The sequence below is a fragment of the Diachasma alloeum genome, unplaced genomic scaffold (genome assembly GCF_001412515.2).
Source record: "Diachasma alloeum isolate Michigan unplaced genomic scaffold, Dall2.0 Dall_scaffold_00521, whole genome shotgun sequence".
Classification (NCBI taxonomy): domain Eukaryota; kingdom Metazoa; phylum Arthropoda; class Insecta; order Hymenoptera; family Braconidae; genus Diachasma; species Diachasma alloeum.
In genome coordinates, this window is record NW_021680653.1 from 162,285 (window position 1) to 179,288 (window position 17,004).

Consider the following 17,004-nt stretch of genomic DNA (forward strand, 5'->3'; position numbering starts at 1 on the left):
GAGAAAATCTTTATTTTAAAACTCACGAGTTTTAATTCTTTTCTTGGAAAATTCCGAGGAAAATTCAAAAAATATCTTGGCCTAGGATTGATTGGGGTTGAGGGTAGAAAGTTCAGAGACCACTCCCAGGAATTCTCTAGTGACTCCAATGGGCTGTGTCACCAGCGAGAACACAGATCAAAATATTAATTCTGTCAATCAGATTTATTTTGGGCAAAATTTTATAACGGGATTTTGCGTGGAAATTTCGGGCATTCGTGTGTGTGCAATAAATTTTATTGTCGGATTGAAATTTTTTTCTCAGGAAAGGACCAGAAATTTATTTTTTCGTTTGATGTTGAGGTACGCTCATTCTACGTCTCGCGTTAAGTGATTTTTTTAGATAAATTATAATGAACATGTTGAATCACTCTGTCCTGTGGATATGGGAATGCACTACCTCAGGAATATTTCAACAGATTATTCAGAAGATTGTCATGGTGATTCTTCAAGAAATTTAAGCCATTCTGGACGGTTCAGAACAGCCGAATATCTCGACAACCTTCAATGGACTAGCAACATATTCCCATTAAAAGCTCTATTCTATAGGAGATCTCAGCTAAGTTAAGTGTTACGATCAATGTAGAAGTAAATCTGCACCAGATCATTTATTTCGATATACTACATGATTCCACGATGAATTTAACTAGGAATATATATGCATCCTGCATTCGGAAGAAAGAAAAATACCAGCTATCACTAAAACTGTTCTCATTGCTATCTACCCGGAGAGAAGAATGTAAGGAACATTACTGTGGAACATGGAGAAATGGGTTCATTTTGGACGGTGGGTTCAGTTGGAGGTGCCAACGCCAGAACTTTTGTTGCGACGGAAACAAATTTCTCACGTTGGATACAAGAAAAACTCTTATAACACGACAAAAATTTCCGGGGTTGATGAAATGAACTCATTTTGCCATATTAGTATCGTAATTTTTCTGATATATTTCTAGTCGTGTACTTCCATTACTGCTCCGTTAATTGAGTCACTTACATCTGTAAAATCGTATCTCACTTCCATTACAATTTTTTTCATTAGACAATGCAATTTACTTCAATACACCATAAAGAATACGTCAATGCCATGAAGACTCCTTGGGCGTCTGTAATGAGTACATTCCCAGCTTAATTCCTCGTAGAATAATATGAATTATTGGAATAATTGAGCTTGAGCGACCATGGAAGCATGCTCATCATCGGATACATGAATCGTAACATTTTAATTCGTTAAGATTTCCTATAGAATAGATGGTTCAGTACGATTATGTTACCTGGTGCACCTTCTGCCCACTGAAGATTGTCGAGATGTTTGTAACTTGCGAAAATGCTCAAGGGTCTTACTACACTGTTAAAAATTTTCGTCTGAATTTTCCGTGTCAAATCCTGGAAATTTTTATCGTATTTAATTTTCACTAAAATTTCAGACAATCTTGTCATTGAAAAATAAAGTATTCCATTAATTTTTTGTTCGAATGATCTGAAAAACAATAAAAATCTTGGTTTTTCAGTTCAATAATTCCTTGAAAATTCGGAAAAATCTGAAAACTTCAGGGAAAAATTGAAAATTCATGTCATATTGTTTCTGAATATTCATCTTCCACTAAAAATTCAATTAAATTATGTTATTTTCGTCTCACGCCCAATGAAAACTCATGAATTTTCTTGAATTTTACCTAAAATTTGAAATTTCATAACCATTTTTCCCTTCAATCCGATTCAATGTCACTCTCATGAGAATTACTACCATATTTTCCATGAAATTTCGAAAACATTTTTAACAGTGTAGAACATCTTTGGGAGTGGTGTCCGTACCTTTTGCTCTCAACCCCAATCAATACTAGTCTAAGACATTTAAAAAATTTGTTGGAATGTTCTCATAATTCTCAATTGTATCATTTTTAACATTTGCGTGGAATAGCCCAACAGAATTCTATAAAAATTCTTGTGGAAATGTTTTAGCAGTCAATTTTTTTTATACAAGATGTATACAATTGAAGGACGTGCGGCATTCAATCAGCTTCCTGAATCTTTAATTTTGATGAATAGAAATCAAAGGCACGAGAAACCTTAAATAAAAAGTTCATTCTCTTGGATGATTTTCGTGAACGTTAAACCAAACCCCGGCGATGTTGAATCAAGGACGGGCGTAAAATACGACCGCAAAGCCCAAAAACGATGAATTGATGGCGACGCCCTTGATTCATGAGCGTGAGTTTGGAACAAAGTTGCTGCTTTTGGTTTTTTGAGAACGGATTTTTCTCTGTGTAGGAAAAAAATTAAATAGAGGAAGATGAGGTATTTTTTTCTCACGACTTTTATGACTTAAGGTGTTTCGTGTGTAGATCATCGCGTGGGGGGGGGGGGGGGAAACGGAAAGGGAGACCTATTGTTATCGATTTCTGATTCAATCGCTGAACACGAAAAATCCGAATTTTCAAATAAACTTTTCCATTGTAATATTGACATTTTAAGCTTGGATTCGTTTTTCCTGAATTAATTGATTTTTTGCAATCACGCTTGTTGCATTATTTTTCAAAACTTTCTTTATAATTATCGAAATTATGTAAAAATGCATTGAAAAAGTGGCAATGTCGCGCGCAGTGGCCATTTCATTTTTTCAAGCTAGTAGTCCTGCAGAGTTTCCTACTCGGTTCAAGTGTGTGATTTATAAACTGTGTGATTCCTTGTGGCCCCACGTTAAATCGATTGACAGTGACAAAAACAAATAAAAAATGGATCTTTTGCCGCCAATTAAAAATAGTAAATGATGGAACGGTAAATTAATAACGGACGCAGTAAATAATTTACGTATAAAACAATCGGAGATGGGAAAGAATAGAGGAAAGGCCGATGACAATCCCGAGTAGAAATTTCGTCGGTTTATCATCAGTTACCTATCAGTTGCAACCGACATGGTCACCGGTTCCACGTAGGTTTCACCCTACAAGGAACTCACGGAAACGTCACGCAGTTACCTCACAAGTTACACGTAGGTTGTAACCCATCAAAAACCCGCATGATTATTTATTCATCTAATTATTATTAACAATTTATCAATGATAAATAACTCATTAATTGCCACGAAAAAGCATGCCCAATGATAAGAATCGATTTATATACGTAGAAAAAGAAAAAAAATCACATTTTCGGTGAGTGCTCACCCATCCAATTCCGAACCGTACTCGATGTTAGTTAACTTTGATGATCGTCTGCTGTGCTGAAGTCCAAGTCCACTATCCTGTAATTCTTGGGAATATAACATTCCGATATGTCAGATATGGCGAGGATTCGTATTCTTTGACAATTGACTTATGATTATTATGCCTAAACCTTAATTCTGACCCTTATTTTTTACCTTTATTTCTGACCATTATTGCTGGCCCTTATTAATGAACCTTATTTCTGATCCTTGAAACCCTCAATTTTGACTTTCCATTCTGACCCTCGTGACCCTTATTTCTGACGTCTATTGTTTATCCCTCTTTCTGACCCTCGTGACCCTTATTTCTGATGTCTACTGTTTATCCCCATTTTTGATCCTCATGACCCTTATTTCTAATGTGTATTTTTCACTCTCATTTCTGACCCTCGTGACCCTTATTTCTGGCGTCTATTGTTTATCCCCATTTGTGATCCTCATGACCCTTATTTCTGACGTGTATTTTTGACTCATTTCTGACCCTCATGACCCTTATTTTCGACACTAATTCCTGATCCTTATTCCTGACTCTCGTGACCCTTATTTCTGACGTTTATTTCTGATCCGTATTTTTGACCTTCATTTCTGACTGTTGATTTTGACCCTTATTCAGTGTACTGATGAGTTCTCGACCAATTATGCCCGGCTGGACTTGGATAATTGAATGCCGTTAACACTTTATAAGGGACAAATAAGTTACAAACGGGTTGAGCTACGTGAGTTAGTGATCGGTGGTGAACTCATCTGTAACCGACAATAATCGTCCCTACGAGTATTGTTGCGTTTGGAACCTACGGGTTACACGGCAGGTACAACCTACGAGTTAGTAACCCGCAACAAACTCAGGTTCCCAATAGTCCATAAGCTGGGGGGTGATTTGCATACATTTCGTGTAAAAAAAAATTTTTCATTGGATTCTATGTTTTTTGAGCCGCTGAATCCGAATATCGAGGTCTCCGGTTCGAATTCATGCGCAGTTGTTTGTTATTAACAATTTATTTATAAACAATTGAAAATTCAACTTTTTCGACCGGGAAATTTTTTTTCTGTAAAATACACGTGATTTAAGGGGGGGGGGTAAATCCTGAAACATTTTGCGATATTCGCGACGGTTTTGTTAATAAAAATTCATTAAAAAACAATTTTACAAGGTATTTTCGACAATGTTGATAAAAAATCATTTTCTTCGTGATTTGCATTATTTTGTGAGTTATTTATATGGTCTATGATCTATTAACACCAACACCCACTGTTTTCATACCGGATTGTTTATTTTTTACATCATTTGTTTGAAAAAAAAAAACAAAAATTTCCCGTTTTGAAGAAAAAAAAAATTTTTCTGCAAATTGAACGCATTTCGAGGAAGGTAAGTCCTTATGATTCTTTTCCCCAAATCAATCGTTTAGTTAATAAAAAATCATGAATAAATTAATCCCTCCATCACAAATTTACTCAAAACTAACAGAACATGACATTACATTTCATGGTGAAGTGAACGAAAAACTGCGGAAATCGAAGATTTTGGGTTTTGTTTTTCAGTCTATCTTGGTCAAAAAATCTAGAACAGGGTTAACAGTCACATGAAACTAAAATCAAGATTTACTTTTTTGCATACTAGTTTTTCACGCATTTTTCATTATTTTTAGAGGCGTCAGAAAATAATCTTGGAATTCAGAGTGCGATAATCTCGGCCTTATAGCTAGAGAGGATACAAAAACATTGAAAATTCATCGTTTTTTTCTCGAACGCAAGATCTGGAAAAATTTTATAAAAATTCCCACGGATGCAGCATACCCCAGATACTTCTTCATTGAATTTTTCATTTTTTTTCATTATTTTGACTTTTTACATGAAACATCTTAATACATCTGATTTTTATGGCCTTTCTTATAGCTACGGCTGGTTGTTGAAAAGCTTTCGAGGAAAGATGATTATTATCTCTGAGAATTATAAACTCGTTTTCAATCTCATGTGTAGGGCTAAAATCGATTAAAATTTCGAGATTAATAGAAGTATTATTGAGTCATAAAATATTCATAAATGTGTTTATTTTATTGGAATTTTGAAGGTTTTTCGGTGCAAATTGGCGGAGCAAGGCTTCCCGCTAATAAAGATGTCCTTTCCCGCCGTGATGCGCGCGCATCTTTGCATGCCCATTCTATCCCTTTTGACCACGCAAAGCGGTCGTCGTCACTATTCGCGATCGCAACGTAGATGTGGGAGCCACCAAGTACTCTTGGGGGGCAACCAATGAGATCCCTCGGAGGGAGCCAATGATGGAGCTCAACAAATGAGATTAAAGAGAATCCAATGATCTCATTGGTTGCCCGCCAAGAGTAGTTAGTGGAGAGATCACTTGATGGCTCCCACATCTCCGTTGCGATCGCGAATACCGTCTATCCTTCTTATTGCTTGAAGCACCGGCTATACGCATACATGAGCAACGTGGGTTTTCGCATCGCCACGCATCGTCGTATTCAATTCATATATATTTATGCGCAGACTAAGGATTATATGTGGGGGCTATATAACCATAGACCTTGAATTCGATCACACGTATATCTTTAATGTATTTATATGCTCATTTGTCTTTCCTTGAGGGTCCATCCCATCCATAATCGTATTTTCTGTATTGCTTTTGCAGATTGTCCACCGTGGGATGACAAAGGAAGGGTCCATTGAGGTGAGAGTTATATGACAATGAATTGTCCGTTTTTATTTAATTTTGATAACTTCCGATTAAAACATACTGTACGATATATGTGGCACAGTATTTGTTATTTTGGCAGCTTAATGCGCTACAAAATAATCAAGTCGGAATTGATGAAATCACGATGAGATGTTTATTGGATGTTTATTGGATACTGAGGATCGTGATGAGAGTCAACTAAACATCAAGTATTTTTTAGTTATAGAGTAGATTTTTGTTTTTACGTTGTATGTTGAGAATCGGAGAAGTGGCGATGGAGGAAGTGAACACGCACTCTCTGTGGTATTGAAATTCTGTAGAATAAATAGTGTACGAGAGTTAGAAGTCAGCTGTTGAAACAATTTTCATCAGAAATCTTGATTATTTAGAGAATTATCCCGTAAATGAAGGCTTTCACTGCAAAATGTCAAAATACCTGTCTTGTAGGCAGTTTCGTCAACTGATTATTCAGACAATCTTTCAATTGACAAGAACTTTATAGTTGATGATTTGTACTATATTTACGATTTTGGGGATGACTAGCCGACATCTCTTATCAATTCTTGAATGAAGTGGTTTATCCACCCGTTCGTTGAAGAGTTGAATCGTCTGAAAATACCCTAATTGATAATGATTGATTACCGTTAAGGAGATGTTTTGAATTTCCAGACACAAACAGGTCTATTATCAGTCAACCCAATCATTCAATAATAACGTGCTCATGCCTCATTCGACATTATCAATATTTTCGCTATCAGAAATTACTTTAAAAATATGAAAAATTACTCCAGATGTTTATGTCTAAATTTAAAAGACCCTATTCCACATACAATGCTCAATTATTTAGCTTTCGATGACTTGTCATTATACTGCCAAGGTATCTGATTTTTTCATCAAATTTATGGTTAAAAAGTTTGTAATGAAATGTCAGAATGCTTTCCATAAATAGATACCTACTTTCAGAATGATGATACAAAAATTCAAGGCCTACACAAATATGTAATTCAACAACGTCAATATTTTTGCCTTGAAAATTCCGAAAATGACGATATTTACATGAAGAAATGAGCTCGAAAATAAATGTTATGTCGTCTCGGGTACATGGCCATGGAACTCACGCACTAGACCCCGTACGCTTGTATCGTGTGGCGTCTGTGAATGGCGTCTGTGAATTGTCTTAAGAATGAATAGAAAGTCTTTGGTAAAGTTCTTAATCCATATATAGAACGTTAACGTACTATGCGGTTGCCGAATGATGTTTCTTTCCATGTGAGCTTCGTCCATCTATACGTTCCAAAGCCACGAGATAAATATGAATTCAAGACAAGTGGGACGGAGTTTGTTCCGCGAATGCTGTATTGTAAATAGTATGGTAAACATCCACATTATTTACGCGAAATAGATTTTCTGTATAAAAATAGAACGGATTAGAGAAAAACAAGGTGGGAATAAGAATTTTAAAGGGCAGTGAAGGAGGAGGGGGCTTAGTTGTACCGGGGGTAAACTGATGTGACATGACACAACATGCCTGACTACCTGCAGTGCTTCGAGCCAAGAACGAAAGTCGAACGCGGCTGAGTCAACGATGTGTCCCTGCAATACAATATAGACGGCTGACGTCACGTCCTCGTCGAAGTAAACAAACGTTGCATAATGTTCCCCCAGTTTACAAGAGTTGGATGGCAGGCATTAGGTAATTTTATTGTTTTGGTCCAGTCGAATTGTGGAAGTTTCGTCTGAAGATTGTAGGATTGAGAGAATTTTGGGGGGATAGAACTTTGGATTGAATTGTTATTCAAATGCATGTTTCGAAGTAGTAACCCTGCTAAGAATTTATTCAGGATGTTGGAAAAACTTGAAATATTGGGAAGTCTCAATCTTCACTAATCTGAAGTGCCTTCAATTCTTACTTTATTTCCTTAATGTTACCGCAAATCATATGAAATTTCGTTATAACATCATTTTCATCACGCTGTGTGAAAAAGTAACTTTTTAGGCATGCTTCGCGTGCCTAAAACGTTCCTTTTCCACACATTGTGATGAAATAGTATATTTCGTAACGAGTGCAAAAAAGTGTTTTTTGGCGAGTGGGAGGTTTATATCACGAGCCGAAGGCGAGTGATATAATCCCACGAGCTAAAAAATATTTTTTCACGAGTTACGAACAATATTTTTCATCACAATGTGGCGGAAATTGGACTTTTAGGCACGCGGAGCGTGCCGAAAAGTTCACTTTTCGTCACAGCGTGATGAAAAACATCGTTCGATACTCGTGGGAAAAGTGTTATAGTCTCGCCTTCGGCTCGTGCTATAAACCTCCCACGAGCCAAAAAACTCTTTTCCGCACTCGTTACGAAATATACTATTTTTCAAAGAAATACATGGAACATCAGGTCAAGGCACAAACATCAACGCAGTAGCGTAGATCATTGTAGTTTTTGTATAAAATAAAAATTAAATTATTTATTGCTAAAACACAATTTTATTCCTCCTCATTAATTCCACCGCTTCCGCAACCATTTATTGAGAAGTTGACATCCTCTTGTAAGTAGCTATAGCAAGATATTCAAACAAAATTCATTTTTTATTCATGAAAGACGATAATTATTCTTGCAAAGCAGATATAAGAATATGAATTATGAGTTTTTATAAGTTCCTAAAATATCTGTGGTATTTTTCTGTGTTCATCGGATATCTAAAGTAAAAAACGTTATTCAAAAACAAACCGATTTTGCTTTCACAGATTTAGACATTTTCGACTGTTTTTTCCGTGGTAAATCCTGGAATTTTTTTAATCACGGCCATGTTCAATGAAATTTTAATTAATTCAGAAATTGAAACATCACATATTCCGATTATTTCCTTATATTTTAATGAGAAAATCAATGGAAACTGTACATTTATTTATGACAGTGAGAAAAAATTAGGAAAATCCAGGGGTTTATTTTCCGGTGTGTCAACAAAAGTTGGGTCGCACTGCGTGTACTGCACATGCACTACACTAACACAAAATGGGCAACAGTGGGGTCCTCTAAATTATCGCCTTATTTTCAATTGGCTTATACCTGCAGCTTGAAGATCATAAACCTTTTCTCCCGAAATCGAATTCGATGTCACTCATATGAACATTAGTATTAGCATTATTATTAACTCTAGTTGGTTATCATACGCGACCCATCGAGTTGGTCGCCTTTGCGGGATTTCGATGCTGCAGAATTTAGGCTCCAGCGTTGCCGAATACACTCACCACTACCCGGGTGTGGCGAGAGAGTTTCCGGCAACGGTGCATAACCAGCAATTTCATTTAAGGTGAAACGAAACCTATGTGTCTATAGCAACTTTTACAACTGTGTTGTCTCCAGTAATTATTATTTTTTATTTATGAAACTACTTCATTGACTTAACAATGCAATAATCAAGTCGATAAACTAGTTTCATAGATGAAAATTAATAATTGCAGGAGAAAACACAATTCTAAAAGTTCCTATAGACACAGGGGTTCCATTTCCCCTTAACATAGGAAAAGATCGTTCACCTGTTGAAAATAATTTGTTTTCGTTAGGAACCCCGGAAATTATGTAGTTCTGGAAACTAGTGTAACTTGTTAGACATTTCAATTGACAAGGTATTTTTTTAAATTTGTCTGGTTAGCGAGCCCATGGCCATAAAAAAAAGCGATGCCCTGTGACGTTTCACTCATATGATGACGAATCTAGTACTACAACTCGACGCTCCATGAATTTTTTTCTAACGAATGTACGAAAAAATAGCCGATGGGTAGTAAGACGCGTTGGGTATGGGAACCGACAAAATGACCGGTCATTTTCGGTCATTTTTTCCGCCTACCTTTTCTAACATACTGTTAGAAAGAAACGGAAATTTCATGGAATTTCATCCTACATGAAAAATAGCATATGCATTTAGGAAGGAAAACAGGACATAAAAACTCGCGTGTTTAGCGAAATCCACACGTGGGTTGGTTATCATGTTTTTCTCCCTTGGTACACAATATACTATTATTATTTCGGAAATTTCCGCCTAGCTCTGCTTTTTCCTCTCAAAATACTGTACTCAGATTGACCGATATCCAAGTAAAAGAGATATTCCAAAAAATCTACTCGTACTCCAAAATTATCGGTTATTTTCCTCAAATTTCTCTACACGGAAAAAACGCCAAGTTTTGCAGAAAAATTTGACATATTCCTTCCTATGTAACGAAGTTATCGGAAACTAACCGGTGATTTTGGAGCCCTAGTATAGTATTACCACGGATTATTTCTTTCATTCTGATCTTGACCAGTGAGAGTACAGTATTCAGAGTCACATGCCACATTTCACACAGATAATTTCCCTGGTGCCGGGGAAATAATCAGACTAATAATTTCCTTGCAGCCTGTCAATTGTTTTCTACGAATTTGACAGATATTCCCCACATTTTCCTGAAACGTGTCACGTAGCTCCAAACACCGCACTCTGATCAGATGAAATCAGAATGGAGGAAATAATCTTCTTCGACCTTCAAAATTCATCGGATATTTTCCTCACGTTTTCCTGCATATCGACGATCGGGATACATTGTGTAAAACTCATCCCTCTCGTTGCTATGCAACAAAACTATCGAGGAACATCCGGTAATTTTGAAAGTCTTGGGGTACTATAGTTGATAATTCACCAATCATTTTCAAGAGTGATATTGAATTCGATTTAGAGTGGGAAGGAATTCTAAAATTATAGATTGCCCTGAAATTCGAAATTTTTGATTAGCAGAAAAACGAGAACTACTCGAGGAGCTAGTCACTCCTCAATCGAATGGCTCAGTGATTTCCAGAATGAGATGATTTCCTGTGATTTTTGGAATAATTTCTGTGATTTTTCATTAAGAATTGGAAATCATGATTTCTTTTGATTTTTCGTAATTTCCATGATTTCTAGTAGATTTTGATAATTTCTCGATTTTCTTGGGTAAGATTCGGGGGATCAAAGAGTTTAGAAGGGCCTTACGGATGTGATAGTGAGAATCAAATGATATGTGCATAAGAAGATCATGAGGGTCAAACGAGATCATATGAGTGAGCTCGAATAAAAAATTTGGGTTTCACTTTCATCGATGATTTCTAATTATTTCTAAAATCACCTGATTTCTTTATGATTTTTACTGATGTTCGATGATTTCCACAAGTCATTAGAAATCACTACCGGAAATGGAAATCACTTGATTTCCAGTGATTTTTTGTGATTTCTTCCTTGATTTCCAATCGAGTGGTCCAATAATTTACCAAGTGACCGGTCCCTCGGAACTACTCAACATACTTGAACTTTCAATCAAAACATAAATATTCAGTACCAAATGACGCTGAATTTTTAATTGATTGACAACCTGAAATTTGTAACTTCCATCGATTGTTTTCGTAAGATTTTAAATTTTCAATGACAACTTTTTATAATTTCCGTACAACTAAACGTGATGTACACCCAAAAAATAATATTTTATTTTACGAATTCGAAGGTCTCAAAATAAGATTTTTAAAAGTCTTAGATTGAGATTGTAGATCTCAATTTAAGCCTCCTGAAAATCTCAACTTGAAACTTTCGAAGGTTTCAATTTAAGATCTTCAAAGCTTCAAGTTGATACTTTTGAATGCTCAAGTTAAGACTTTCAGAACTTAACTTAAAATTTGAAGTATCAACATGAGACTTTTGAAAGTCTGAATTTGAGCCATTTGAAAATTTAAATTTGAGATCATACGTCTAAAAATAAAGCTTGTTCTTTGGGTCTATGTTAAATACCGTAAATATTCAATTTGCATAAACTCACGAGTGACGCATCAACACTCAATCTATAAATAAATTTCTTCTCATAATTGGGAAGACGCAAATAATTTCTATCAATCTATTTTTACTTTAAAAATCGCACTCGAGGAAATGCCATAATCTCAAGAATTGAAAATTGTGTATTGCTGCTATCTAAATCCTCCATCAAATTGCCTCCACCGACGTTCATGTTATACCCACAACAAACTCTCGTCACTCATTCATGAATCGTAAAACCGTGCGTCTATCACCCAAGAGGAGGCACCGGAAATGACTATATACGCCAGTGAGTTTTAACTCCTAATGTAATGTGGGAGATACAAGCCTACAGTTATATCCGTGTAGGTGCAGCCTGTTCCCGGACCTTATATGGTACCCAGGTTTGTGTTGGCCGGAGGGGAGGGGGCTTATGTAGGGTAGACAACCTACGTGTATCCGTCACGAATTTTTTTCGTGTCTTTACGATCCCCCTCTCTCTGCACTTATAGAATGTAAGTCATATTCGTCTGTTCTATCTCATTGGGGGTTTCAATGAACATATTTCTAGGTTACGTAACGAGTTATTTTAACAATCGGTGATGGAGTATGAAGGTATGAATGTGACTGACATGAGTCATCTGTTCTATTTCGGTGCGTGCTAAGAATGTTGTCAAATTAAAAATAAATATCAACGGTTCAATAACAAAAAGTAATTTTGGATGCAGAGGAGTAATCTAAGCCGTCGCCTTTTAGTTTCCAGTGGTGGCGTTGGTGGAACCTAACAATCGGGCTGATCTTGCATATCTGGATGAATACAACATTATTTCGATTATAATTTATTTTTGGCAAAAATGTTGACAAATATTTTATGCCACTCATGCCTGAAACCGGCTGGATTACACACTCGACGCTTCGCGTCTCGTGTCTAATTCAGCCGGTTTCAGGCTTCGTGACATAAAATTTTGTTCAGTACTTGTTGGGAAATTTCGTCCTTAACGTGTGTGGTTACATCACTCGCCTTCGGCTCATGCTGTAAACCCCACACACGTTAAAGACGATATTGCCCCACATGTACTAGGATATACTATTTTGGCACTGCTGCTACGTTCACCTCGTGCGCGAAAAGTGCCTTTTCGTTTACTCGTAAACAAAAGGTAAATGAAAAAGGCACAGTCAAAACATCTTGTTCAACACATGTGAGACGGAAATTTTTACGAGTGTGGTTGGCAGCCCTCGGTTTGCTTCGGGCGACCAACTTCACACTCGTGATAATTCTGTCGCACTCGTATCGAAATATACTATTTTGACACTGTTGCTACGTTCACTTCGTGCCGAAAAGTGCCTTTTCTTGTACTCGTAAATGAAAAGTAAACCAAAAGTCTTTTCGTTTACTTGTAAACGAAAAAGACAGTTCGACCACTTACTGAACGTAACATCAATGTAACAATATTGTTCGACACATGTAAGACTGGAATTTTCAGCCCGTGTGATTGGCAGCCCTCGGCTTCATCTCTGGCCGCCAACTTTACACTCGTGAAAATTCCGTCTCACTCGTGTCGAAATATACTATTTCATTGGAATATTCTTCCGCTGCAAATAGGGTCTTAGACATTCTCGACTAGATAAACTCATGTTTCTCAGGATGGATTTACTATCAACGCAACATAAAAAATTGTGGAATCTAGGTATACGTGTCAACCTCCCACAACAAGTGCGGAAAAAAAGTGTATCCACGACTACCCACTGATATATCCCTAGCGTATAGAACCATCGAAATTTCGAATGATCACAGTTTATACGACCCTTCACCTAAGAAAGTGCAATTAGATGAATTAGGGAGTTTTTCCGCGAACTAATGGCACCAGGTGGCCGCACACGTTTCAATGAATCAGACAAGGATAGAATGCATCTGACCATCTTTGTTCAATACCTTTGGCAAATGGAGGGGATGACACACTGCTGCCATCTGCTCCAGTTTTGCAGAAACTCCCTAATTGACGAATTGTGAATGAGGTCATTGCCCCGAAAATTGACGAGCAAGGAAATTTCAGTTGAAGAATTCAATATGGCGACCTCTTTCAACTAATTATTTCTCTCAATATTGCTGAATTAGTTCTCACTATCAAGTTTCGAACCAAAATTGACTGAAATTTGTCCTTCAACGAATCTCAGTAATAAGAGACATAGGACAACTCGTGAGGAGAATTCTTCCCTTCACATGAGGAGTATTCTCACATTTTCCTTCAAACTCTTTCTATCTTAGATAATCACCAAAGCAACAATTAATGATTTTATATTCAACTGGTTCCATTTCATCACCAAATCGGAAAACCTCATAGTAATTTATTATATTAAGAGGAGACCTGATTGAAATTTCAAAATCACAGGGGCTTTTATCCAGAGTGCTGATGAGTTGATTACTTTAGTTTTCATATAAGAAAATCGGACAAAATAAGGTTTTGCTTTTTTTATTGATCACAAAGAGGCTTTGGAGGAATGAATTCGTCAAAAATGTCCTCATGACGAAATGCTCAACGGATTGACTTAAATTTTGGCTTGCATATACAGAATATATACATAAATACAACTACATAAAACTTTAAAAATCCTCATTTTGTCGGATTTGTTTTCTCAAAAAACATTTACAGGCAAAAAATCTTAAAATTGTTTGAATTGAAGTATATAGTGAATCATTGAAGTATGAATTTTGTCAGTTTGTTCTCACCATATCAATTTTCCAGATTTTTCACCAAAGCTAATTTTGAGGAAAAAAATTTAGAAAATTCAAAAAATCGTAATTAAAAAAACCATTTAGTTATATTTATGTACATATTACATATGTATAAATCAAAATTTTCTCCAATCAGTTGAGAAGTGCGCGACGATAACACTTTTGAAGATTCCATTCCTGTAAAGCCTCTTTCCGACCAATGAAAAAATAAAAAATTGATGAAAAAAAATTTTTTTACCTGAAAAGAAGTATTAAATTCATCAGTACGATGGATAAAAGCATCTGCGATTTCGAAATTTCGATGGGGTCTCTCCTTAAGGCACCTAGAACACATTAATTTGGCCTTAATTTTGAGGTTTATGTATCTGAGGTAACAACAGCGTCGACAATCAACCGATGCATTTATAAAGGAATTTACCGGTGAGAATAAGAGAAACCCAGAGGGCGATCGATGGAATGAAAAAAAAACAAAAAAACAGTTGGTAGGTACCAATAGGGGTATTACGATAGTCGCCGTTACATGAACGTTGACGACTACCCTCGGTTCTACAGCCTTCGTTAAGGTATTTATGAAGTGGTCAGAGAGAATAAAAAAAAGTCAAGATATTGATGATTTTTTGTAAATACATTCTTTAAAATATTAAAAACCGACATACAAAATCCCAGATAGCCTAGGAGAATTGTAACAACGAAAATATTAGGTGTGTGACTTAATTTTTACAGATTTTTCAGTAAATTTATTTAATATAAAAAAATAGAGAACAACGAACTTAATCTTCGAAATATTGTTCATCGTTTTCTATGACCTTGCGCCAGCTCTCACGTAACATTCAAATACCGTTGCGAAAGAAATTTGCAGGCTTCGAGGTGATAAAGTCATCGACGAATTTACGCACATCGTCTAGCGTTTTAAACTATTTATCCACTAAGGCGTGCTGCATGGACCGGAACAAGTGATAGTCGGATGGGGCCAAGTCTGGTGAATATGCCGCGTGCGGGACAACTTCCCATCCCAAATTTAAGAGGGTCTTCTGAGTCGCGCGAGCAACGTGAGGTCGAGCATTGTCATGCAGCAGTATGACTTGCCTGCTTCCTTGCCCAGTAAATGGCCTTTTACGATCAAGTTCTTCGCTCAGTTTGTTCACTTGTCGGCTATGGCGTTCCGCAGTCACCGTCTGACTCGTTTCCAGGAGTTCGTAATAAAGCCACACCCTTCATGTCCCACCAGATACACAGGAAAATCTTCTTTAAGTGGATGTTCTGTTTCGGCGTCAATGTACTGGATTGTCCGGGATCTACCCACGACTTTTTACATTTGGCATTCTCGTAAAAAATATACTTTTCATTAGCCGTCACAATTCTCCACAAGAAGTCTTTTTTTTTGTGGCCGGGCATGCAGTGAAAGGTACGTGTTCATAAGTTGACCTAGGTTGTGTTCGGTCAACACATGTGGGACCCACCTTCCAAGTNAGTCTTTTTTTTGTGGCCGGGCAAGCAGTGAAAGGCACGTGTTCATAAGTTGACCTAGGTTGTGTTCGGTCAACACATGTGGGACCCACCTTCCAAGTTTTTGGATTTTTGCCATTTGACGCAAACGCTTAGAAATAGCTGTTCGGGTGACTCCTAACTGAGCTGCAAGCTCTTGTTGCGTTTGCGTGGAATCTTCATCCAGTAGAGCTTGCAATTCCGCATCTGTAATCTTTCGAGGCTGTCCAGAACGCGACTGGTCACTCAGATCGAATCACCACTTCTAAAACGTTTGTACCAATAATTACACGTTTCATAAGATACAGCGTCGGCACCAAGAACATTACACATTGATTCCCGTGCTTCAGAAGCAGTTTTTCCTTGTTGGAATTCGTATAAAATGCAGTGCCGAATATGCTGTTTATCAGTTGCCATCGTAAACTCTGCTATTCTGAAAGGTTATGTAACTTACATAGACTTGTCGATCCGTGTTCTGAAACCTTTTGTCCGATCCTTTCAAAACCAGAAAAGATCGCGAATATATTTCTATTTTAAATATAATTTTAAGCTCGAAGAAAAAATCTGTAAAAATTAAGTCACACACCTAATAATTTCTGAAGTTGCTACTTATGCATAAGCTTAAACGAGACAGCGTTAATTTCACCATTTTTCCCACATTTCCGACGTGTCGATAATCTAGGGAAAAGGCTAGAATTACCAATGCCCCATTCAACCTCATGCATAAGTAACAACTTAAAAATTATTTTCGTTGTTACGATTCTCTTAGGCTATTTGAGGTTTAGTACGGGGTTTATTGATACATCAAAGAACGTATTTACAAAAAAATCATCAAAATCTTGTCACCATGCGAAGGAATTGCCGCAACACGTCGTTTTATTCACCTTGCCGTCGACTGGTTGACCGGAAAAATTTGAGAAAAATTGAATTTGTCAATTGAATTATCTGAAAAATTCTAGTATTTTGTTTCAATATTGTATCCTTAATTCTGGGAGAAAAAAAAATTATTTCCAACAGGTGAACAATTTTCTCCCGTGTTAAATGAAATTGCCTGTTGCGCGACGTTGCTGG

The 17,004-nt window shown here is 36.7% G+C and overlaps 1 protein-coding gene across 1 annotated transcript in view; it reads left to right on the plus strand.

Moving 5' to 3' along the window:
- Positions 1-17,004, plus strand: part of LOC107042808 (3-phosphoinositide-dependent protein kinase 1) — a 106,937-nt gene that overhangs the window by 8,297 nt on the left and 81,636 nt on the right. Inside the window, exon 2 of the mRNA XM_015264005.1 lies at positions 5,883-5,921. Within this exon, the coding sequence (XP_015119491.1) occupies positions 5,883-5,921 (39 nt within the window). The remainder of the gene's footprint in view (positions 1-5,882; positions 5,922-17,004) is intronic.